Here is a 24,951-nt window from a genome sequence, read left to right as displayed (position 1 = left end):
TTGGCGAGGGAGGTGGCGTCGTCTGCACGACTTATGTTGTTTACTGGTGACCACTATGGTCTTTGGACACCATACCAGTTTACTTGTACAAGTATGGTGAATAAAACAGGTAGATGCTTATGTATAATGTGTGTATATAGCATAATAACACCACAAACAGTATTGTTGGAGGAGAAATATTAGTGCGTCTGGCCTTGAGGGCGGCCACCACCAGCTGACTGTGTCAATAGCTACATCCGTGTGCCTTTACTCACCATACAAGCTTAAATGTACAGTTATGGTGAACAAAACATGTAAATACTTATATATAATGTCTGTATATAAAAGCAAAAACAGTATGGTGGGAGGAGAATGGTGGCGAGTGAGGTGTTGAGGGAGTGAGTGGCAGCGAGTGGCTGGTTGGTGTGTGTGGCGGTCACTCCTCGTTACTTTTTGACTCATAATAGCAACTTAGTGGTTCGTTATGGTGAACAAAACATGTAGATACTTATATATAACCTGTGTATATAGTGTAATAACCGACAAAGTATTTGTTCACTGTTTGATGAACATAATTGAATCAACAATATGCACACCATATTTGAGTACAGCGATGATTCACTCATTTTAGTATATAAATATATCACACTACACACTATTGAATAATATTAAAGCAAAAAAAACTAAAAAAAATTAGAGACATTGAAATAATTAGGTAATTATCTCTGTGGCAACTCCGGCCTGACAGCTGGCGAGCAACAGATCATCTGGGACGCACGCTGAGTCAGCGCCTGTTTTTTGCCAAACTTCCCCACCCAATAGCGGGCAATATATGCCACTTGCGATTTTTTTATTATTTTTCCCATGATCAGTGAACAGAAATGTACAGGTTTAGAAGATATTTGTTTTTTTTGGTATGCGCCTGTGGGTGACACATGCTAAATAGCCAGGCGCCATTTAAGGGTTAAATGTATCACATGGGCAGCTTATGTTCTTGTGGCTGCTTGTGTTCCTAGGGCAGGGTCATTGGATCCTGTCTGTGTTGCCTTGGGGTCTTTAAGTGAGTAGAATGTAATTGTGTTAATTGGCTATTGATTGGTAACCTTGACTTTTTAATGTGTGGCGCCTCGCTGTTGTCCAGTCTTCTATTGTTGTTATACCTGTCGATTATTTCATCATTGCTTGTTAAGATGTCTCTGCTGATAGTCTGGTTGTGTGTGGAGCATATAATCTCCACTCAACCAGACCATCACCAGAGATATCTTAACAAGCAACGCTGAAATAATTGACAGGTATAACGACAACGGAAGACTGGACATCAGCGAGACGCTACACATCAAAAAGTCAAAGCCACCACTCAACAACCAGCTAACACATAATTACATTCTACCCACCAAGACTGCGAGCCAATGCAGACATGGTAAACTTATCTTTGAGAATGTAAGGAGTGACCTTACGAAATACATCTCCAGGCATCGGACCAAAATATAAAGTGTGAAAATGAACTTTTGGAGAGTAAATTTTCAACTTCCTTCGACAGTGAAGAAAAACATAAGAAATATTGAGAAAATTCATGTTGGAATCATTAAATCTTAACGTTTTGGTCATATTGGCTTGTACTCATTTTCTCATTGATACATTACGTTAATGTGATTTTCCTTGTGTAATGTACTCATTTTTAATAGTTGCACTGGGCTCATTTAGTCTCATTGTCACCTGTCACGTGACGAGCAACATTTATATAGGAACATCAAAGATGGCCTCATCAAAACACCTTATGCACTCTTTAGTATGAATATACTCATTTGGTCACTCTCGGTAATCTCAAAGGCTCGTGTGAGCTGTGTAGGCAAGTAATAATGCATAGTTCTAAAAAAGGAAATTGTATATAATAAGTATCAGATGAGTGTGGATTACCTGAGTGTTTGTTGAAGCAAGTGGCACCATTGAGGCATGGTTCCCAAAGGCACTCTATTCATCTTCGCAGTTTGTTCTCGACGCTGACAGAACTCGGCCCTCACCACACCTGCCAAAGATATGACGCTTGCATCATAAATCAGAGCTAAAGTCACAACATACTTATGCCACATTGCGAGTCTTGAGTCGCAATACAACATATGTCCTGCAATTTGAGTCACAGTATGACACTTGCGTCACAACACAACAGTTAAGTCGTGGAACGACAATAGCATCACAAGGTCCACAGAGCTACATGCAAAGACAGTAATACTTGTTAATGCTTTACATTAAAAAATGATACAAACATTGGCACATAAGCATACAAACAGGGAGGCCAGTAAAATGGTACAAAAAGACAAACCAACAAAATTCCTAGAGAAAGGGGTTGTGAAGCATATGGAAAGAGGGATAATGTTCATGAAAATTGTATACACCAACATAGATGGAGTGTGATGAAAGATACTGGAGTTAAGTTATGTAATACAGTTGTAGACGCCAGACATAGTTGCACTCACGAAGATGAAATGTGAAGAATGATATTTTAAATGAAGTCATATTCCCAAGGGGCTACTTAGTTTGGAGACGGGACAGAAAAATTATGAAAAGCGGTAGCGTTGCTGTGGTGGTGAAAGAACACCTAAAGGTAAATGAAATAATGATTGCCAATCCACGAGAAGTTGACAACAGCACTAGAGATCTGCAATCAGGATGATAAACTAATGATCATGAATGCATATAGTTCACCATGCAACACATGGACAAAGGAGGAGCTGGATAATAAACAAGAGTCTTATAATAATAATGAGAGAGATTATAGAGAGAGCGGTTAAAGATACATCACGACTGTTGGTAGTCTGCGACTTAAACTTTAAATCCATAGACGGAGGCACATGAAGCTAGAACAGAAGACTTATTGACCTGGAGATTTCTAAAACTCATCCTGGAAACATTCATGTATTCATGTTAAACATCATTCATGTTAAACAAGCTAAGAGGTTGAGGGAAGGGGATGTTCCCTCCATGCTACTTGATATTTATCAGGGAAGAGGAACAGATATTTGACAATCAGTACTGTACCTTCCTCCCTTGGATAAATGTAACCATGTCTTTTGGGGGAATAAAGTATGTAATGCATTATAATCTGGAAGAAAATAAGGAGGTTGAAGCAGTTGAAAAACCTGATTTCAGGAAAAGACATTATGGGGAACTTAGAAATTTCTTTAAGGAATTTGACTGGGAAGACTTGCTGTTAGGAAGTGAAGTAAATGAGATATGTCAAGTTTCGTGAAATATATGATAAAGGAATACAAAAATTACACCAAAGCAGAGATGCAGAACTAGGAAACAGGATTGGTTTAACAAATTGTGACAGGGCCACAGACTAAGACACAAAAATGTGATCAGTATAGGAAGAGGCCAAACCCCTACACTTACCAGCGATACAAAGATGCGAGAAACCACTACACGGCAGTGAGGAGAGAGGCAGAAAGAAATTTAAACAAAAAGGATAACAGACAAATGTAAAACAGAACTAGGGCCTATTCTATAAATTCATAAACAACAAATTACAGGTAAAGGAGAATATTTAGAGGTTGAAAATGGGAAACATATTTATGGAAAATGAAAAGGAAATGTATGAAACATTAAATGAAAAGTTCCAAAGTGTGTTTGTACAAAATGAAATCTTCAGGGAACCAGACAATAAGAATTCCAGAGAACAGCATAGAGCACATAGAGGTGTCTAGAGACAAAGTGAAATATGTTCAAGAAGGTAAGTAAGAATAAAGCAGTTGGCGCAGATGGAGTTTCACCATGGGATCTGAGGGTGTGTGCACCTGAGCTCAGCATTTGACTTTAGCTGATTTTTCAAGCATCTCTGTGTACAGGAGTCGTAGCAGATGTGTGAAAAAAGGCTAACATAGTCCCAGTCTACAAAAGTGGCAGCAGAGTGACCCCCTCAATTATAGACCTTTATCGTTGCCAAGTGTACTAGTCAAAATGCACATGGGGTAAAACACCTGGAGAAAAATTATAATATCAGTCAGTCAGTATGGTTTTTGGTCTGAAAGATCCTGTGTATTAAACTTACTCAGTTTCTATAATTGAGCCACAGAGATTTTACAGGAAAGAGGTGGTTGGGTTGACTGCATCTATCTGGACCTAAAAAAGGCTTTTGACAGAGTTCCATATAAGATGTTCTGGAAAGTGGAACATATTGGAGGGGTGACGGGTAAGCTAACATGGATGAAAATTTTTCTGGTAGAAAAATGAGGGCAGTAATCAAAGGCAATGTATTGGGCTGAATAAATGTCACAAGTGGAGTACCACAGGGTTCAGTTCTTGCACCGGTAATGTTGATTGTCTACATAAATGATTTATCAGATGGAAACACAGAATTACATGAACATGTTTGCTGATGATGCTAAGAAAATAGGGAAAATAAGAAACTTGGATGATTGGTTTGCCCTTCAAGAAGACCTGGACAAAATAAGTATATGGAGCACCACTTGGCAAATTGAATTTAATGTGAATAAATGCCATGTTATGGAATGTGGAAGAGGAGAACATAGACCCCACACAACCTATAAATTATGTGAGAAATCTTTAAAAAAATTCAGATCAAGAAAGAGATCTAAGGGTGGTTTTAGATAGAAAACTATCACCTGAGGACCACATGAGACTAACCAAGTTATATTGGATGATAAATGGGCAGCAAGCACACTGAATGAGTACTTTCTACGGTTCACACTAGAAAGATCGAACAACATCCCATCACCCACACAAACGTTTGAAGGAGGTGAAGAGAATGAATTAAGGGATATACCCATTACATGCGACACCATCAGAAAGAGCATTGACAAACTAAGGACTCAAAAGCCCCGGGTGTGGATGGATTTCAATCCAAAGTTGTAAAGGAACTGGCAGATGCACTATGCATACCATTGAAACTCCTTTTCAGAAAATCCCTGGACTAAGGGATAGTTCACCTGGATTGGAAACATGCAAATGTTACACCTATTTTAAAAAAAGACAAAGAGCTCGGCAGAAAACTGCCGTCCGATCAGCTTGACATCACACATCTGCAAGCCCATGGAGAGTAAGGGAGGGAATCATCAAACATCTCACAGAGAACAATCTTATAAAATGAATGCAACATGGGTTTGTTAAAAACAGATCATGCCTTACAAACCTGCTCACATTTCAGGAAACTGTAACTGGCTATTCAGACAAAGGACTTCCGGTAGATGTAGCTAACATGGACTTTGCTAAAGCTTTTGACAAGGTACCACATGAGAGACGGGCAAGGAAATTACAGGCAGATTGAATAAATGAGGATATTGAAATGGATTAAACAATGGTTAAAACATAGAAAACCAAGGGTTGTGCTAAATGGGAATGAATTTGACTGTGGAAATGTGCTAAGTGGGGTGCCACAGGGGCCCATTTTGGGGTCAACCATTTTTGTCATATACATCAATGACAGATGAGAATATTACAAACCACATCATCAAATTTGCAGATGACACTAAGATCTATGGTAAAGTGGGAAGTGAAAGTGATATTGAGACCTTATAAAGAGATATGCATGAACTCTACAAATGGTCAGATGACTGGCAAATGCTTTTTAATTTCAATAAATGCAAGACTTTGCAAGAGTGGTCTTTCATGTCAAGACCAATCTATGTCACAAATACCAAATTTCAGCACTACCTTACAATGGATGGATGAAGAAAAAGACCTTGGAGTCAGAATCCATCATTCACTAAAAGTTGCACAACAAGTGGGAGCAGCAGTAAAAAAAGCTAACCAATCCCTGGAAATAATCAAGCGTACCTTTACCCATAAGGAAAAGAAGGTAGTCATTCTATCGAGTAAGTCTCCAGTGTCCCGCCACCTAGATTATTGCATCCAGGCATTGAGACCTCATCTTCAGAGAGACATAGCTTCTCTAGAGAAGGTGCAACACTGAGCAACAAAAATCATCCCAGAGCTTAATCATCTCTCATATCAGGAACGGTTGAGGGCCACAGGACTAACAACACTGCAAATCAGGCATGACAGGGCGGATCTCATCGAAAGCTTTAAAATACTGAACAATTTGGAGGATGTTGATCCGGACAACTTTTTCAAAAGGTTAGATGTAGCACGAACGAGGAGCAATTGGTTCAAGATCAACAAGCCACATTGTTGGAATGAAAACAGGAGATGCGTTTTTACCCATAGGGTTGTAAACAAGTGGAACTGCCTACCCGCCAAAGCTGTAAATGCCAAAACTATGCTGGGTTTTAAAATACAGCTGGAAAAGATCATCAGAGCAAATGGCAGGACTTGTAACAAGCTACCACCTTCCTATCCTCATCGAGGCCACTAGTATTAGTGGCCCCTCAGGTAAATTCAGGTAAATACACAAATGAAGCGATGTAAGCTAATCATACACAAATGAAGCACTTACAAGGCATCCAGCCCGTCCTCCAAACAAAGGCTCAAAAGTGATTCCACGCACCCGCCAAACCTCCTGTTTATGAATGAAAACGGTTTACACACGGCTTACAACTGATTTTATTCTAACACTTCCGGAACAAGTGCTTCATTGACGAAATTTGTTTTAACCACAATGCTGTAAATGCTTCACCCACGTACTATAAATACAAATAATCGCCAACAGAACCTAAACACCTAACGTAACATATGCCTATATATGCACATTATGCTAATATAATAATTTATATTTTAGAAAATTCTCGGTTTTAATGAACAGCATGTAAAAAATTTATGAATGCGTCTGTGGGGTTGACCGCTGAATGTAATGGACTTGAGTCAAGGACGGGTTGAGGCATCTATAAACAAGTGAAGCACTGCATGCTATTATACGCAACTAAAGCACTAAAAAGCTTTCTATGTCCAAGTGAAGCAATGCAAGCCATTATTCACAAGTGAAACACTGCAAGGCATTATACACAAATGAAGCAATGCAAGCCATGAATATACAAGTTAAGCACTGCAAGCCATTTATTCACAAGTGAAGCATGCCATAAATACATTTTTTTTTTTATTTATATACTGTATATGTACAAGAATTCTTACATTCTTGTACAGCCACTAGCACGCATAGCATTTCAGGCAAGTCCCTAATCTTAATTTTCCCCGGAATACGAACCGCCAAATCATTTAACAACCAGGTACCCATTCACTGCTGGGTGAACAGAGGCTACGGTTAAGGATTGGCGCCAAGTAAATCATCCCCGGCCAGAATAGAAACCCAAGTCAAAGCACTCGCGAAACGCCAGGCGAGTGTGTTACCACTTCGCCTGGGGACAAGTGAAGCATTGTAAGCCATGAATGCACAAATGAACATTGCAAGCAATGACTACACAAGCAAAGCTCTACAAGCTATCTATGCACAAGTGAAGTACTGAGAGCCACGAATACTGTTCGCAAGTGAATTACTGCATGATAAAACACATACGAATGCTGGTGAGTGCAAGTGTATAGTGACCCACGGAGAGCGAGAAAAAGTACGAGCAAGACTCACCCACAGTGGTAGGACCTCCAGGTGTCGACGCATATGAGGAGTGCCTTGCAGGAGATGTTAGTGCAGGCCGATGACGCTTCACAGCCCCGCTCTACGCCCTTGAACATGCTGGCCTGGCCCCAAGCGGTGTTGTTGACCGCTGGGGGAAGTGTTACACTTCTCGCCGAGATCCTCACGTCGTCAATACAACCTGGGCACAGGGAAAGTAGTGACCAAGCAGAATGTGAAGGTCTCGTATATTCATATAAATTAATTTTTTAGATATACAGGGGTATAATTAAATTATTAACAGCTATGAATCAGAGAAAATAAGTAAAGTAGAATAATTTCCTAACTGCTTCAGTCAGCATGGTGCGTCCCAACACCAGGTCAGCATAGTGTTGGGATGATGGCCTGATGTTGTGACACCAGACCAACTAAGGTCAACATTCACCAACTTTTAGTTACACAGTTCCAATTCCACTACAGAATTCATTCCCTCCTACACAGTTCCCCGACTGCTACACAGTGCCATTGCTGTTACACAGTTCCCTCACTGCTACTCAGTTTTTGCCCAACCACTTGGACTGAACGCTAGAGCGATGGTCTTGCTTGATGCAGGCAGGCGTTCAATTCCCAAGTGTCCAAGTGGTTAGGCACCCTTCCTTTCCTTTGTCCTATCCTAAATCCTTTTCCTCACATACGTTTCAAGTGCTATATAATCTTAATGAAAGCTTTCATTAAGCATTGATTTCTCCTGATAGTTACCCTTCCCTTCCATCCATGCTACACCACTCTCTCACTACTACACAGTTCCATCATGGCTACAGTTCCTAGACTGCTACACAGTTCCATCACTGCTTCACTATTCCCTGATTGCTACACAGTTCCCTCACTGCTACACAGTTTCATCACTACTGTAGAGTTCCATCACAACTACAGTTCCATCATTGCTCTACAGTTTCATCACAGGGAAAACACACTGATGCAAGAAGAGTTGAAGATAGTTGAGTTGAAAATCTAGCAGGAGTACAGGAAACCAAGTATTAAAAAAAAACTCATCATAAGGAACCTTGCAAAAGTAGAGGGCAAGAATGACCAGGAAATCGTTGAGGAAATGATTGTGAAATTGATAGATAGCGAGGAAGATCTTAGTCTATCCAATGTGGAGAGTTTAGGTAAGCCCGAAGCATGTATAGTACGCATAACCCTTGTAAACTTTGAACACAACAGGATGATACTAACCAGTGCACATAACCTAAAAGATCTTGAAGGGTATAACCATGTCTATATCTCCACAGACCACACAGTTGAACAGCAAAAAATTACTGAGTACTAAGAGGAAAGTTAAACGAGTTAAAGAATTTAATTGTATACAAAGATTCAAAGCTAGTGATCAGGAGAGAATGGGTGATCAAGATAGCAGATGGGAGAGAGGATGTAGTCCTCCACCCAGCCAGGCAGAACTAACCCTATATATCTCGGAAGATGAACAGGTACATTACCGGAGTGACAACGAACAGAATAATAATGTACAGAATCTAAGAGCTCTCTCTCAGCCCAATAGGAACAACAAAAATAATTTAAAGTGCTTCTGCACTAATGCCAGAAACCTGGTGAATAAATTTGATGCATTGTACTCACCTAGTTGTGTTTGCGGGGTTTGAGCTCTGGCTCTTTGGTCCCGCCTCTCAACCGTCAATCAACAGGTATACAGATTCCTGAGCCTATTGGGCTCTATCATATCTACACTTGAAACTGTGTATGGAGTCAGCCTCCACCACATCACTTCCTAATGCATTCCATTTGTCAACCACTCTGACACTAAAAAAGTTCTTTCTAATATCTCTGTGGCTCATTTGGGCACTCGGTAATTGTGTGCTTATGTTGAGGCCGAGACTCCACACATCATTGGCATAAGTGAAACATGGGAACAAGAGGATATTATTGAAGGGGGGAATTCCTCCTCCCAGGGTATCATCCACCATTCAGAAAGGACAGAGCAACAAGAGCAGGTGGTATACTGCTTTATGTGAAAGAGAAATTGAATGTAACCACCAATGAGGAACTGAACACTATGAGATCCTCAGTCTGTATGGTGCAATATACTAGATCAAGATGGTAACATACCGACAGGGGGAGTATGCTACAGGGCTGACATAGCGACAACAGAGGAAGTTACTGATCTACATAATGTGATGAGTGCCGAGTCACAAACCCAAACTCTTATAATGGTCGATTTTAACCATGAGACAGATTGGGTAAATAACATTGCAAGCAGGGATCAATTTCTAGACCTGGTGCAGGGCTCATTTCTCACAATTACACACAATTACAGAAACTCTCGTAAAGGTTCAGGATGACCTAGACCACTGAGGAAACTATCAGGGAATGAGAGAGGAATTGCAAAACATCTCATGGAGGGAGCTGATAGGTGATCATGGCATGGAAACATGGTCAAAAAAAGCAAATTATTTGAAATGCAGCATCTTTATAGAGAAGCTGTTAATATGAAATATTTCCATAAAGAAGTACTGTAGTAGATCATCATGTGTTAAAATTATAAAATAATACAAGAATACTCTCAGTGAGAAATGGTGTAAACAAATGCTGTAATCACACTGTGTACATTGCGACCATAGATGTCAATCTTTCCTAATGTTAGAGTGCTCTGCAGTAGGTCATCTTTGTGGTGGTAATACTTCCTTTGTTATATAGTATATCATTCATTTGTAACATAACTACTTAAAGGATATAAAATTTCTATCATATCACATCAATAACTACTTGAATTTGCCATATGGTCTTTACTGCAAAAGCATCATAACAAAATAATATAATTTGTGAAGCTATTGTCTTTTAAAGCATTCCGATATTTAAATTATTACCGTAATTCTTACGTAGCCTGAATATTCAACATTAGAGGAGAAAGTACTGCTGGTGACACAGTGGGCTGGTGAGAAGCGGGTCTCCTTACCATCATGGTAGTCGCCCTTGATCTTGAAGACACTCACACCCAGGTACTCCGGAGAGCCTCCGACATGAACACCTTCCTGCTTGTCCACTTCCAGCAGCTGGCGTCCCTCCAGTGAGACGGATGCGTTGTATAGGTCACCTTCCCCATCGTCGGCCGTCAGGATAGTGGCCGAGCCATGCCTGCAACACATCACACTCTGAAGTTACCATCCATCACACCTTAACACACCACTACCACACACCAACATACCAGCATAGGAATAAGGGAAGGGAACTATCAGGAGACAGTGCCAAATCATTACGACTATATAGAACTTGTCCACTGAATGCCGACCTGCACAAAGTGAGACCGTCGCTCTACCGTTCAACCCATGTGGTTGGGTGTATGGATAAAGGAAACTGCAGCTTATAAATGAGTAAAAATAGGAGGCTGCCTATATCTATATCCACCCAACCTTATTTATATATATAAATGTCTAACCTATGCTTGAAACAAGTGATATTATGCCTATTATGTTTCCTTGTACTAATTTGTTTAAAAAAATAACAACCTTGTTTCCAAACCTGTATTTTTCCAGGTCCTCCCTGTAACACATTTTCACCACATATCACTCAACCATCAACACCCATTACACTGTAAATTCCACATCACCACCCATTACACTCTAAAACCAACATCACCACCCATTACACTCTAAAACCCACATCTTGAGGTTATCTTGAGATGATTTCGGGGCTTTAGTGTCCCTGCGGCCCGGTCTTCGACCAGGCCTCCACCCCCAGAAAGCAGCCCGTGACAGCTGACTAACACCCAGGTACCTATTTTACTGCTAGGTAACAGGGGCATAGGGTGAAAGAAACTCTGCCCATTGTTTCTCGTCGGCGCCTGGGATTGAACCCAGGACCACAGGATCACAAGTCCAGCGTCCTGTCCGCTCGGCCGACCGGCTCCTCAATCATTATTACCACCAATGGCTGCCCTGCCTGCCCACATCATCAATCATTATCACCACCAATGGCTGCCCTGCCTGCCTACATCATCAATCATTATCACCACCAATGGCTGCCCTGCCTGCCTACATCATCAATCATTACACCACCAATTAGACTAACACACCACCATCCATTATACCACAATAACCATCCACCACACTAACAAACCACCTTCCACACTGTAACAAAATCATTACATTGTAACACCACACGTTGTTATACATATTATACATAATATACAACTGAAAGCGGCAGTGGGTCACATTTTGCCCAAACCCCCCTGCAGTTTTCAAAATATCCCAAACATCCCAAATTCGATACCTGAGCCAAATTCAGGCTCTCTGCACGCATTTGCAGTTTGAAATTCCGACTTTTTATATAGAAAATATACCAATTACTGAAAGCGGCGGTGGGTCACGTTTTGCCCAAATCCCCCCCATCCAGTGGGCAGCGGTAGATAGGTTACACTCCCCCCCCCATCCAGTGGGCAGCGGTGGATAGGTTAAACCCCCCCCCCCCCATCCAGTGAGCAGCGGTGGATAGGTTACACTCCCCCCCCCCATCCAGTGGGCAGCGGTGGATAGGTTACACCGCCCCCCCCCATCCAGTGGGCAGCGGTGGATAGGTTACACCGCCCCCCCCCCCATCCAGTGGGCAGCGGTGGATAGGTTACACCGCCCCTCCCCCCATCCAGTAGGCAGCGGTGGATAGGTTTTCAAGTGTGGGGCCTCACTACCCCTCTAATTATCAATCAGAGACTTGTGAAGTACATGGAAGAGGAAGGGAAGTATAACATCAGGCAGCATGGGTTTAGAAACCGCAGAGGGGCCCATACAGCTTAGTTGGAGGCCCTGATCTACCAGCATATAGCCAACGCAGGGTCGAAAAAAAGATCAGTGTAATATAGTGCTTAGGAACGTCTCGAAAGCCTTCGACAAAGTGTGGCACACAGGCCTAAAATATAAGATATCTGAACTAGGGCTTAAGAACCTCTCACACACTCACAGCTCCCTGACATGACAAGAGGGAGCCAGCTTAGCTTAGCTACCAACACCCACACATGGTGTCAGCAAGGCGGACAGCCTGCCTGCTTTCACACCTCTCACTGTATTTCCCACTTCTAAACTTCTCTTCGCCTATGCCTCTCCTTCCTCTTTACTCCAAAAAAAACACCGCCCCCACCCCATTTTTTTCTAAATTTAAAAAAAAAAAAAAAAAAAAAAAAAAAAACTGCCCCTGATCGTCCCTCACTTACTTGACACCTCAACTGTCCCGAGAACCTGAGTAGGTTAGGTGCGCCGGGGGCACCGTCCGAAGGTTTTACTGAGACGGGGCTATTACCTGGAGAAGTTGCATTTGCCAGACAGGTCCAGCAGGGGTGCTGCATCTCGGAGCCCCGCGAGTGGCAGCATGTCTACATAGGACTGGGTAGTTTAACCCGACGTCGCTGGAGTATGTGTTCCTGGACTGTCATCTGCCACTTGGGAGAGTCCTGGGAGCACTGTGTAAGGGGGGAACCTGTGGGCATTTCACCGTGAGGTCTAGGGAGCACTGTGTCATCACCGTATAGGAGCACTTCACTGTAAAGTGCCAGGGGAGCTGTGTCGGGTGTGGACCGATTGCGCTCGGTGTTTACACCTTAGTTGGAGGTCACTCGGTGTGGTGGCGCTCAGGTTCTCCACCTGCGCCTCACCAGGGGTGCTGTAGATTTCTTTCGACTTGGGACCCTATCTGAACGTGAGTTCTAATGATGAGGAAACCCAGGAGAGGATGGGTTCAGTATCCCTAACTTGGTGTGGCATTTCTGCGAAAACTGTTGCTTGGTTGTTCACCGCTCGTTAGAGTTTCCAGGAATGGAATCGTTACACACTCTCGCGTCTCATTAGATGGGGGAGGCTAGCAGGAAAACTGTTTCGCCTACGACTGACAGCCTTGGACGAGATCCCCACAGAGGCAACAAACTATGCCAATTGTCCCAGTAACAGCATTTGTTCCAGTTAGAGAATTGTTTCTCTAGGTCCCTCAGCACTGATGTCTAGCCCCCACGAGACGGCTACCGGAAGACGAGATCACCTGAGACCCGAGATGACGGACTGAAGCCCATCTCACCTGACCCCCGTGCACCTGGTCCTCCGGATGAAACTGCCTAAACAAGTTAGGCACCCGGAGAATTGTAGAGGGCACCCAGCAACAATGGTCTCTCATACCTAAATAACATTTTTCTGGAGATTTCCTGTGGCCTGTGGGTGCTTGTTCAGACCATTGGGTGCTTGTGCAGACCTGTGGGTGCTTGTTCAGACCTGTGGGTGCTTGTGCAGACCTGTGGGTGCTTGTTCAGACCTGTGGGTGCTTGTTCAGACTTGCAGTTTTGAAAATATCCCAAACATCCCAAATACGATACCTGAGCCATATTTTGGAGTCAAATTCTGGCTCTCTGCACGTATTCGCAGTTTGAAATTACGACTTTTTATACCCAACAAATGCCAAATACTGAAAGTGGCGGTAAGTCACATTTTGCTCACCCCCACCCCCCTGCAGTTTTCAAAATATCCCAAACATACCAATTTCGAGGCCTGAGCCATATTTTGGAGTCAATTTCTGGCTCTCTGCACGTATTCGCAGTTTGAAATTACGACTTTTTATACCCAACAAATGCCAAATACTGAAAGTGGCGGTAAGTCACATTTTGCTCACCCCCACCCCCCTGCAGTTTTCAAAATATCCCAAACATACCAATTTCGAGGCCTGAGCCATATTTTGGAGTCAATTTCTGACTCTCTGCAGGTATTCGCAGGTTGAAATTACGCCTTTTTATACCCAACATATGTCAAGTACTGAAAGCGGCAGTTAGTCACATTTTGCATAAACTCCTGTGTAGTTTAAAAAATATCCCAAATATCCCAAATTCGAGGCCTGAGCTATATTTTGGAGCCAAATTCTGGCTCTCTGCACGTATTCGCACTTTGAAATTACGACTTTTTATACCCAACATATGCCAAGTACTGAAAGCCCCGATTGGTCATATTTATCCCCCCCCCCCCCCCGCAGTTTTCAAAATATCTCAAACATCCCAATTTCGAGGCCTCAGCCATATTTTGGAGCCAAATTCTGGTTCTATGCACGTATTCGCAGTTTGAAATTACGACTTTTTATACGCAACATATGCCAAGTCTTTGAAAGCGGCAGTGAGTCACATTTCGCACAAACTCCCCTGCAGTTTTCGAAATATCCCAAATATCCCAATTTCGAGGCCTGAGCAATATTTTGGAGCCAAATTCTGGCTCTCAGCACGTATTCGCAGTTTGAAATTACGACTTATTATACCCCACATATGCCAAGAAACTGAAAGCGGCAATAAGTCACATTTTGCACAAACTCCCCTGCAGTTTTCAAAAAATCCCTAACATCCCAATTTCGAGACCTGAGCCATATTTTGGAGCCAAATTCAGGCTCTCTGCACGTATTCGCAGTTTGAAGTTACGACTTTTTATACCCAACATATGCCAAGTACTGAAAGCGGCGTTTGGTCACATTTGTCCCAACCCTCCCTGCAGTTTTCAAAATATCCCAAACATCCCAATTTCGAGGCCTGAGCCATATTTTGGAGCCAAATTCTGGCTCTATGCACGTATTCGCAGTTTGATATTACGACTTTTTATACCCAACATATGCCAAGTCCTGAAAGTGGCAGTGAGTCAAATTTTGCACAAACTCCCCTGCAGTTTTCGAAATATCCCAAACATCCCAATATCAATGCCTGAGCCATATTTTGGAGCCAAATTCAGGCTCTCTGCACGTATTCGCAGTTTGATATTACGACTATTTATACCCAACATATGCCAAGTACTGAAAGCGGAGTTTGGTCATATTTGTCCCAAACCTCCCTGCAGTTTTCAAAATATCCCAAACATCCCAATTTCGAGGCCTAAGCCATATTTTGGAGCCAAATTCTGGCTCTCTGCACGTATTCGTAGTTTGAAATTACGACTTTTTTATACCCAATATATGCGAAGTACTGAAAGCGGCGTTTGGTCACATTTGTCCCAAACCTCCCTGCAGTTTTCAAAATATCCCAAACATCCAAATATCAAGGCCTGAGCTATATTTTGGAGACAAATTCTTGCTCTCTGCACGTATTCGCAGTTTGAAATTACGACTTTTTATACGAAACATATGCAAAGTATTGAGAGCGGCGTTTGGTCACATTTGTCCCAAACCTCCCTGCAGTTTTCAAAATATCCCAAACATCCCAATTTCGAGGCCTGAGCCAAATTCTGGCTCTATGCACTTATTCGCAGTTTGAAATTGCGACTTTTTTATACCCAACACATGCCAAGTACTGATAGCGGCGTTTGGACACATTTGTCCCAATCCCCCCTGCAGTTTTTAAAATATCCCAAACATCCCAATTTCAAGGCCTGAGCCATATTTTGGAACCAAATTCAGGCTCTCTGCACGTATTCGCAGTTTGAAATTACGACTTTTTATACCCAACATATGTCAAGTCCTGAAAGCGGCATTTGGACACATTTGTCCCAATCCCCCCTGCAGTTTTCAAAATATCCCAAACATCGCAATTTCGAGGCCTGAGCCATATTTTGGAGCCAAATTCAGGCTCTATGCACGTCTTCGCAGTTTGAAATTACGACTTAGTATACCCAACATATGCCAAGTACTGAAAGCGGCAGTGAGTCACATTTTTCACAAACTCCCCTGCAGTTTTCAAAATATCCCAAACATCCCAATTTCGAGGCCTGAGCCATATTTTGGAGCCAAATTCAGGCTCTCTGCTCGTATTCGCAGTTTGAAATTACGACTTTTTATACCCAACATATGCCAAGTACTGAAAACGGCATTTGGTCACATTTGTCCCAAACCTCCCTGCAGTTTTCAAAATATCCCAAATATCCCAATATCGAGGCCTGAGCCATATTTTGGAGCCAAATTCTGGCTCTCTGCAAGTATTCGCAGTTAGAAATTACGACTTTTTATACCCAACATATGGCAAGTCCTCAAAGCGGAATTGAGTCACATTTTGCACAAACTCCCCTGCAGTTTTCAGAATATCCCAAACATCCCAATTTCGAGGCCTGAGCCATATTTTGGATCCAAATTCTGGCTCTCTACACGTATTCGCAGTTTGAATTTGCGACTTTTTCATTTCCAACAAAATGCAAAATGTGACTCACTGCCGCTTTCAGTATTTGGCATATGTTGGGTATAAAAAGTCGTAATTTCAAACTGCAAATACATGCAGAGAGCCAGAATTTGGCTCCAAAATATGGCTCAGGCCTCGAAAATGATTGTTTGGGATATTTTGAAATCTGCGGGGGGGGGGGAGAGTTTGTGCAAAGTGTGACTCACCGCTGCTTTCAGTACTTGGCATATGTTGGGTATAAAAAGTCGTAATTTCAAACTGCAAATACATGCAGAGAGCCAGAATTTGGCTCCAAAATATGGCTCAGGCCTCGAAATTGAGATGTTTGGGATATTTTGAAAACTGCAGGGAGGGTTTGGTACAAATGTGACCAAACGCCGCTTTCAGTACTTGGCATATGTTGGGTATAAAAAGTCGTAATATCAAACTGCGAATACGTGCAGAGAGCCAGAATTTGGCTCCAAAATATGGCTCAGGCCTCGAAATTGGGATATTTGGGATATTTCGAAAAATGCAAGGGAGTTTGTGCAAAATGTGACTCACTGCCGCTTTCAAGACTTGGCATATGTTGGGTATAAAAAGTCGTAATTTCAAACAGCGAATACGTGCATAGAGCCAGAATTTGGCTCCAAAATATGGGTCAGGCCTCGAAATTGGGATGTTTGGGATATTTTGAAAACTGCAGGGGGGGTTTGGGACAAATATGACCAAACGCAGCTTTTAGTACTTCGCATATGTTGGGTATAAAAAGTTGTAATTTCAAACAGCGAATACATGCAGAGAGCCAGAATTTGGCTCCAAAATATGGCTCAGGCCTCGAAATTGGATTATTTTTTAAACTGCAGGGAGGTTTGGGACAAATTTGACCAAACGCCGCTTTCAGTACTTGGCATATGTTGGGTATAAAAAGTCGTAATTTCAAACAGCGAATACGTGCAGAGAGCCAGAATTTGGCTCCAAAATATGGCTCAGGTCTCGAAATTGGGATATTTGGAAAACTGCAGGGAGGTTTGGGACAAATGTGACCAAACGCCGCTTTCCTCTCTGGGACTTGCTGTCAACGTACATGGCGCCCCCGCTCGGGGAGGCGTCCATTAGGGAGGCTCCGGCCTCCCCCGATGCTTTGAGCCCCTGGGTAGCTGCAGTGAGCACACACTGGCCCAAAAAAGCCAGCTGAGTTCAAAGATGAGCTCCAGGCGAGGTGTGGAAAAAAAGTCCAACCTGGAGCGATCAAACTGCGCGCCATGATGGCCGACCTTTCTGGCGGGAATCTCCTCCACAACGAAATCTTTTATTGTAGAGCTGTTGACAACATACTTTTATCTCAACTTAAGTTTTCGCCACGCATATTTTTTTTCTCATATGGAAAATACAATATCATCTTCACTATAAATGACTACAATAGCGTGTCATTTCTGCTCACACTCATCTCTAAATAAATTGATTACAAATATTTCCCAAGACATAAACTGCCTCATCCAGCCCGCCTCTTCCCTCATTCCAAATCCACAAACCCACCAACAATCCTCCAACTTCATGGGAAGGTCAAGCTTCCCATGACCTTGGAGTCATTGGATATGGGTTTGTGGATGACCTGACCTAGCAGTTTATGCCTTTGGGGAGATCTCCCCCCCCCTGGCATATGCATTAATGATATATAATGCATATGCCAGCCAGTCCAAGTCTAATCTTAAGATAATTCTCCTATCTCTCAATTTATTCTTTACCTACTCTTCACAGCAAGTCTTTGTCACCCACATTGAACAATATTCTAAGTTTTCACTACCCCAAAACTTGCCTCGCCACCCAGCTTTTACCTTACCATACATCTTTGCTACCCATCATTTGGTTTGTATTAAACAATCAAGGTTAAATGTTTGCCCTTGATCATCTAGCAGCAATTGAGGATACCGATGTAAGCTGATTGGATAGTCGCGTTCTGAGTGTAAACTAGTAGAACGTTAGTCAAGAAACTGCAGATGGCCTATTGTCCTGCACGTGGCACTTCCTATTTATATCCACCTACACTCATTCATATACGTCTAACCTAAGCTTCAACCAATCAAAGATTCCTATGCTTATTATGATCCAGTAATATGGATCCAGTGATCCAGTAGTATGATCCACAATCGATTTGAGAATGGTCCAGGACGGACCGAAACGTCGTTTTCCCTTCACCTTCTAGTGTGTGGTCTGGTCAACATACTTCAGCCACGTTATTGTGACTCGTCGTCTGCACATGATGCAGTAATTTGTTCCACAAATCCACAACCTAGTTACCAATCCAGTATTTACCCAGGTATTTCCTAAATCTGAACTTATCTTCATTTAAAGCCTTATCAATAGCTTCCTTGTTATGCCCATTCATCCACTTGTACACTTCAATCATGTCACGTTAAGGTTTTTCCAACATCTCTTCATACGGAAGCTTTCTAATTTGCGGGATTAGCTTTGTCATCCTAACTGACGTTCTAATGAATTATGTCCATTCTTTAGTATAACGATCAAAACTGAACGGCATAATATAAATGGGAGCTAAAAACAATACGTTAATAAACCCAGCCGACTTATTGCTAACTCTTCTATAAATAAATCTATGGGAAAGAAAAGCTCTCAGCCTGTTAACAAGAGTGTACAAATCCACAAGGGCCGGGACGAGGATTCAAACCTGCATCCGAGAGCATCCCAGACGCTGCCGTAATCGACTGAGCTACGACATGGTCAAAAGGAGTTGAAACCGAAGTTCTACTGAACTTACTGGATCCTGCAGCCTCTCCGAGGCACAAACCAGTGTTAGTGTAACAAGAATGTGAAGTTTTCTACGTCCATCTAGTTCCACCCGCTCCTCCACAGAACTAGCTGTTAAATACGCACTTTACCTTGACTTCTCTGGTCCACACGTGCCACACTCCTGAAAAAATATTTTTTACATATATTAAGGGCAAGTATAAGTAATTATCAAAAGAAGGCACCAAACCAGGAAGGCTATGTAGCACCAGGGTAAGTATAAACAGTTTATTTCAAATACAATCGAGTAGCAAAATACAATTATGAATTTCAAGAACACTGGAAAAGGTGCAATTGCAATGGAGATTAATTACAGATTGTATCAACAATAGCGAGTAGGCAAGACTGATAAGACTGCAATAGCCTAACGGAATACATTTTTGTCTGACTCATGAGGCTATGGTAAAGCATCAATGTTCTTTTAAAGTTACATAGAAACACATTATCTTATTAGGGTCTTCCACTAAAAACAAACCTTTAGCTAACCTTAGATAAACGTACTGTGTATTATTAATTTATTTAGCTGTGTATTGGCCAAAATTATATAAACAACATGCTTAAAACCTCTCAAGTACAGTATATGGTCCATGAGCACTAAACTAACGTTAGAAGCCTAGTGATTACATTGTCAAAAATGACCATTTACAGGTGAAACCATTTTACATCGCAGAGTAAACAAGATGCAAACAATTATCTTCCACATTTATTGTGCCCTGATATGACCACTCCATCGCCCCAGTCGTTAACACACTAAGTGCAGGCGAGGAGTCACAATAACGTGGCTGTAGTAGTTTGACCAGACCACACACTAGAAGGTGAAGGGACGACTACGTTTCGGTCCGTCCTGGACCATTCTCAAGTCGACTTGATAATGGTCCAGGACCGAAACGTCGTCCACATAGTGAACAATCTAGGGCGACTTGTTGCTAAACATTATATGCCACCTTTAGCTTAGCTACAAGACACCAAACTACCAAACTACCTTGTGTTTAACGAAGATAAGTTCCAGCTCATGCGCTATGGAAAAAATGAAAATATAAAACGGAAACCACGTACAAAACTCAGGCAAATCATAACATAGAACGAAAAGGCAATGTAAAGGATCTGGGTGTACTCATGTCGGAAGACCTTGCCTTTAAAGAACACAATAAAGTAGCCGTCACAACTGCAAGAAAAATGACAGGTTGGATAACAAGAACTTTTCACACTAGAGATGCTATACCGATGATGATACTTTTCAAATCGCTTGTGCTCTCTAGAGTGGAGTACTGCTGCACAATGACAGCACCTTTCAAAGCTGGAGAAATTACTGACCTGGAGAGCGTGCAGAGATCCTTTACTGCTAGAATCCACTCCGTAAAACATCTAAACTATTGGGACCGACTAAAGAGCCTAAAACTGTACTCCCTTGAGCGCAGGCGGGAGAGGTACATAATAATTTACACGTGGAAAATATTAGAGGGGCTGGTCCCAAACCTGCACACAGAAATAACATCACATGAGACCAGAAGACATGGCAGGATGTGCAGAATACCCCCGTTGAAAAACAGAGGTGCAACTGGTACTCTGAGAGAGAACTCTATCAACATCAGAGGTCCGAGACTGTTCAACACGCTTCCACTACACATAAGGGGCATAACTGGCCGACCCCTCACAGTGTTCAAGAGAGAACTGGATAAGCACCTCCAAAGGATACCTGATCAACCAGGCTGTGACTCGTACGTCAGGCTGCGAGCAGCCGCGTCCAACAGCCTGGTTGATCAGTCCGGCAACCAGGAGGCCTGGTCGACGACCGGGCCGCGGGGACGCTAAGCTCCGGAAGCACCTCAAGGTAACCTCAAGGTAACCTTTAATGTCATAATGCAGCAGCTTGCGCGCTCAAAATACAGATAGACAAACTCCTCAGGAACCATTGGGAAACCTTTGACAAGCCGCCGGCTTCCTGTTGCCGTAGAGGGCACTATGGAGAAATGGTGGTCCTCTGTTAAATTTAAGTCAATATTACCTAGGAGTTATGATGTACCAGCCATTGAACATCTGGGACTCACAGTTAATATGAAAACAATCCTTAAGAACAGTTAAACGAATCTTTGACTTAAACGAACAACATTGAATATTCAACTGTACGAGTCTCTGTTGTGGTCCCATCTGGCCTACTGTGTCCTAATATGGAAACCTCACTTCAAAAAGATATCAATGATTTTCCGCTTTGGAGAAAGTTCAAGACAGCAACAACAATCATGCCAGAACTTGTTAAACTGTCACTACCACGAATCTTTGAAGGACTAACACTATAAATGTTTAAATTGTTGTAGATTTTGATAGATTAGCCTATAAATTTTGCTAGAAATTACCTACATAATATTATCTGTTAGATTAAGGACCTGCCCGAAGTGCTATGCGTACTAGTGGCTTTACAAGAATGTAAACACATCATGCCGTGTACTCTCAGAAACCCAATGTAACTTCTTGTAGATATATAAATAAATAAATAACAGCCGAGGCCTTTGTAATACTATTTTAATGCATTGCTTTATACTTTGTAATGTATTTTAAAGAAGTGCTTTGTGTTTATAACCTCCAACTTGGTCAGTATTACAAATTAAGAAAATATATAAAATTATAATACTGACCAAATTGGAGGCTATTAATACAGACCACTTCTCTAAAATATCATATTTGACACAGACAGGCTGGACAACAGCTTCAAGCTCAACAAGCCACAATGTAACACAGAAAATAGGTGTGTTGTTTCCCCCATAGGATTATTAACCCATGAACCCGCTTAACCACTCAAGTCGTAAATGCCGAGTTATTCCTCTTGTTCACAATATACACAAGACAAATCCTCAATAAAATAAGGGGGGGGGGGAGTAGGAAGGCTGACCTTTGACAAGGTGCCGCAATCCTGTCCCCGTCGAAGCCACTGTAGATGGTGGCCCTTAGGTCAATTCATCATACGAGCCCTTCTCCTTCCATCATTCTCAATCATGCTCATCGTACCAACCTCCACCCCCTCAATCTCCCCCCCCCCCCCACCATCTTCACACAATCTGTGGCCAAAATTTCTCGTTTCATTCAGATTTTTATTAAAATATGTCGAAGATTTCTCTTTGGGTTGTTTTAAGGGGCCTGACAGCCGAGTGGACATCGCTTCGTATTCGTAATCCTGAGGTTCCGGGTTCGATCCCCGGTGGAGGCTGAAACAAATGGGCACTTTCTTTGACCCTGATGACCCTGTTCAGCTATCAGTAAATAAGTACCTGGGAGTAAGACAGCTGCTTAGGGCTGCTTCCTGGGAATGTGTAAGAAAAAGAAGGCCTGGTCGAGGACCGGGTCGCGGGGACGCTAAGCCCCGAAATCATCTCAAGATAACCTTAAGATTGATGGCTAGCTACTGGCATGGCTATTAAGGCCACCACAAGCGCCCTAATGACTTAACTAGCGGGTACACCTATGGCTGCCACCTGACAATCACCTCTATATTTTGTCTAAATACATAAAATATACAAAATAATAACGAATAACAACATGAAGTACACACCTCGTACAATCCTTTCTATATTATGATTGATAAATGATATCTGCAACACAAGATTTATTTTGCTCACTGATAATCAACGTGACCCTTGCCTGGCGGCGGCTGGTCGACAAATGAGGAGTCCCGTTAAGAAGCGGGACTCCCAGACGCGCCACTCACCTTTACTTCACCATAATATCTAAACTGTCAACCTCCAATACAGTTAAGCATCTGACCACCAGAGGCGCTAATGCTCCCCTGTTATTACGCCATCCATATAATGATTGCTCTCATTATTCGTTGTTGGAACGTTTAAATACATTCATGTTCTGTAGTGACAGTGTCAGACCTCGAAGGAGGAATTGAAACACCCTTCTGAAGATGTATTATTAAATACGAAAATACTTAAGGAAATTCCTGTTTCAATTCTTCCTTGGTGGTCTGACACTGTCACATTTTTCATCACGTGTTAATTGTCTCGTGATTTACACTCAGATTTTGTAGTGTATATATGACAACTTCAGGAAAGTAATGAGTAGCGGATTTAGTCTAAACAATAATATATGCGCTCTGTTTTTAGTGCCAAATTATCTGGCAAATATACATTTGGAGATGTAGCCCAATCCTCGCTATCCAAGGTGACAGCAGCAAACACTTACAATACTATACCAACCCCAAGGGACCTTGATATAAACCTAAATGGAAATAAATAATGGGTCATTCCTGAACTCGTTCAAAAAATATGTGCCAAAAAGGAGAAATAAATAAAAAAGGGAACTAGATGGACGAAACATATAGTTTAATGAGCTTTGATAACTAAGCAAACCCTCTGGAGAAGGTATAAATCTATGAACATCATTGATTATGATATATCTTCTTCTTGAGAATAGGTGCAGTTTGCATGAAGGGTTAACCCTCCCGATGACTGCACCAGGAAAGACATAAGGAGACGCGTTGACGGTTAGGAGGAGAAGAAAGTCAAAAGCGGTAGATGTGATGGGCCGTAGAGAGCGGAGAGGCGACGAAAACAGAGGCGAACGTTAGAGGGAGACACCCCGCACCGGGAGGCGGGGCGTCGTGGTCACGGTGGCATCTTGCCCACGCACGCCTTAGCAGTATGCGCAAGACGGGAACTAATACATCTCCGGAAACTTGTGTATCGGAAAGCGCAAGCAGTACGCTTCCCAAATCACCCGCAGGTCAGCAGGCAGCTGGCCACCAGGCGGCGCCCTCGGCTGAGACATCCTATCCGGCACCCTATACACAAACTCCTTCACCCGCAACACCCAGACAGTGGACGAGCACCACGGGATCGGAAGCACCCGGGCATCTCGATAAGGGCCTAACTCCGGACCCTCACAGGGCACGACCCCAGCAGACGGGACTAGGCAACCCCCAGACCGGAGCAAGGAAGGAGGGGATACAGCAGAAGATGCAGGCGCGGCACCGACCCCACCACCGGGCACAGGAGCCGAGGCCCCCCGGCGCACATCTTTCTGCAACATCACGACAAGGTCCCGATCATCAGGGACAAGCCCCCACTGCGAAGATCCAACAGCAGGAGACGCAGGAGGTGAGGCACAGGTAGCAACTTCAGAGCCCATCACAGCACCATCATCCTCGGCGACGCCAGATCACCATGCTCCCCCAGCTCCTCCCAAGGCACACCACGAAGGGGAGACACACTCCGAGCCCGCCGCGAACGCTTCGAGACAGGTCGCACCACACCACGCCCACCAGGCCCCGCCGCAGGCACGGCCACCATCTTCACATCCACACAGGCCACACCTGCACCGTCCGAAGAGTCCACAGAGGCCACATCACCCCACACTGTCTACATCATCCAGGGAAACAGCCTCAGAACACCGACGCGCACGCTTCTGCAAAGGGATGGAAAGAGCAGAACTACAGTCACCAACACACACAAGCACGGCAGGCACCTCCCCCTGCCGAAGCACCCCCTCTAAAACAGCAGAACCCGCGTCCCCGGGAGCCGGTACCACATCCACAGGCGGGGACGGGACATGGACCTCCACCGAGACATCCTGCACTACTCGCAGCTTAGGC

General features: G+C 43.0%; 1 protein-coding gene across 2 annotated transcripts; it reads right to left on the bottom strand.

Annotated features, from left to right (window-relative positions):
• Nucleotides 1-1,706: 1,706 nt before the first annotated feature.
• On the bottom strand, nucleotides 1,707-23,041 carry LOC123767439 (putative neural-cadherin 2). 2 transcript variants are annotated; one of them, XR_011224648.1, is made up of 5 exons: nucleotides 22,909-23,041; nucleotides 19,457-19,488; nucleotides 10,428-10,606; nucleotides 7,472-7,661; nucleotides 1,710-2,005 (listed from the first exon to the last, which is right to left on the bottom strand). XR_011224648.1 is itself a non-coding variant. In XM_069313098.1 (4 exons), exons 1-4 carry the CDS (start codon nucleotides 12,829-12,831, stop codon nucleotides 1,951-1,953), a joined length of 495 nt encoding a protein of 164 aa, XP_069169199.1. In that variant the 5' UTR covers nucleotides 12,832-13,052; the 3' UTR covers nucleotides 1,707-1,950. The 2 variants fall into 2 exon arrangements, 1 of the variants encoding a protein (XP_069169199.1); XM_069313098.1 differs by lacking the exons at nucleotides 19,457-19,488; nucleotides 22,909-23,041 and adding an exon at nucleotides 12,761-13,052 and having other exon boundaries at nucleotides 1,707-2,005.
• Between the last annotated feature and the right edge of the window lie 1,910 nt (nucleotides 23,042-24,951).

Source organism: Procambarus clarkii, chromosome 74 (assembly GCF_040958095.1).
Source record: "Procambarus clarkii isolate CNS0578487 chromosome 74, FALCON_Pclarkii_2.0, whole genome shotgun sequence".
Taxonomy (NCBI): domain Eukaryota; kingdom Metazoa; phylum Arthropoda; class Malacostraca; order Decapoda; family Cambaridae; genus Procambarus; species Procambarus clarkii.
This window is presented reverse-complemented; position numbering and strand designations above follow the sequence as displayed.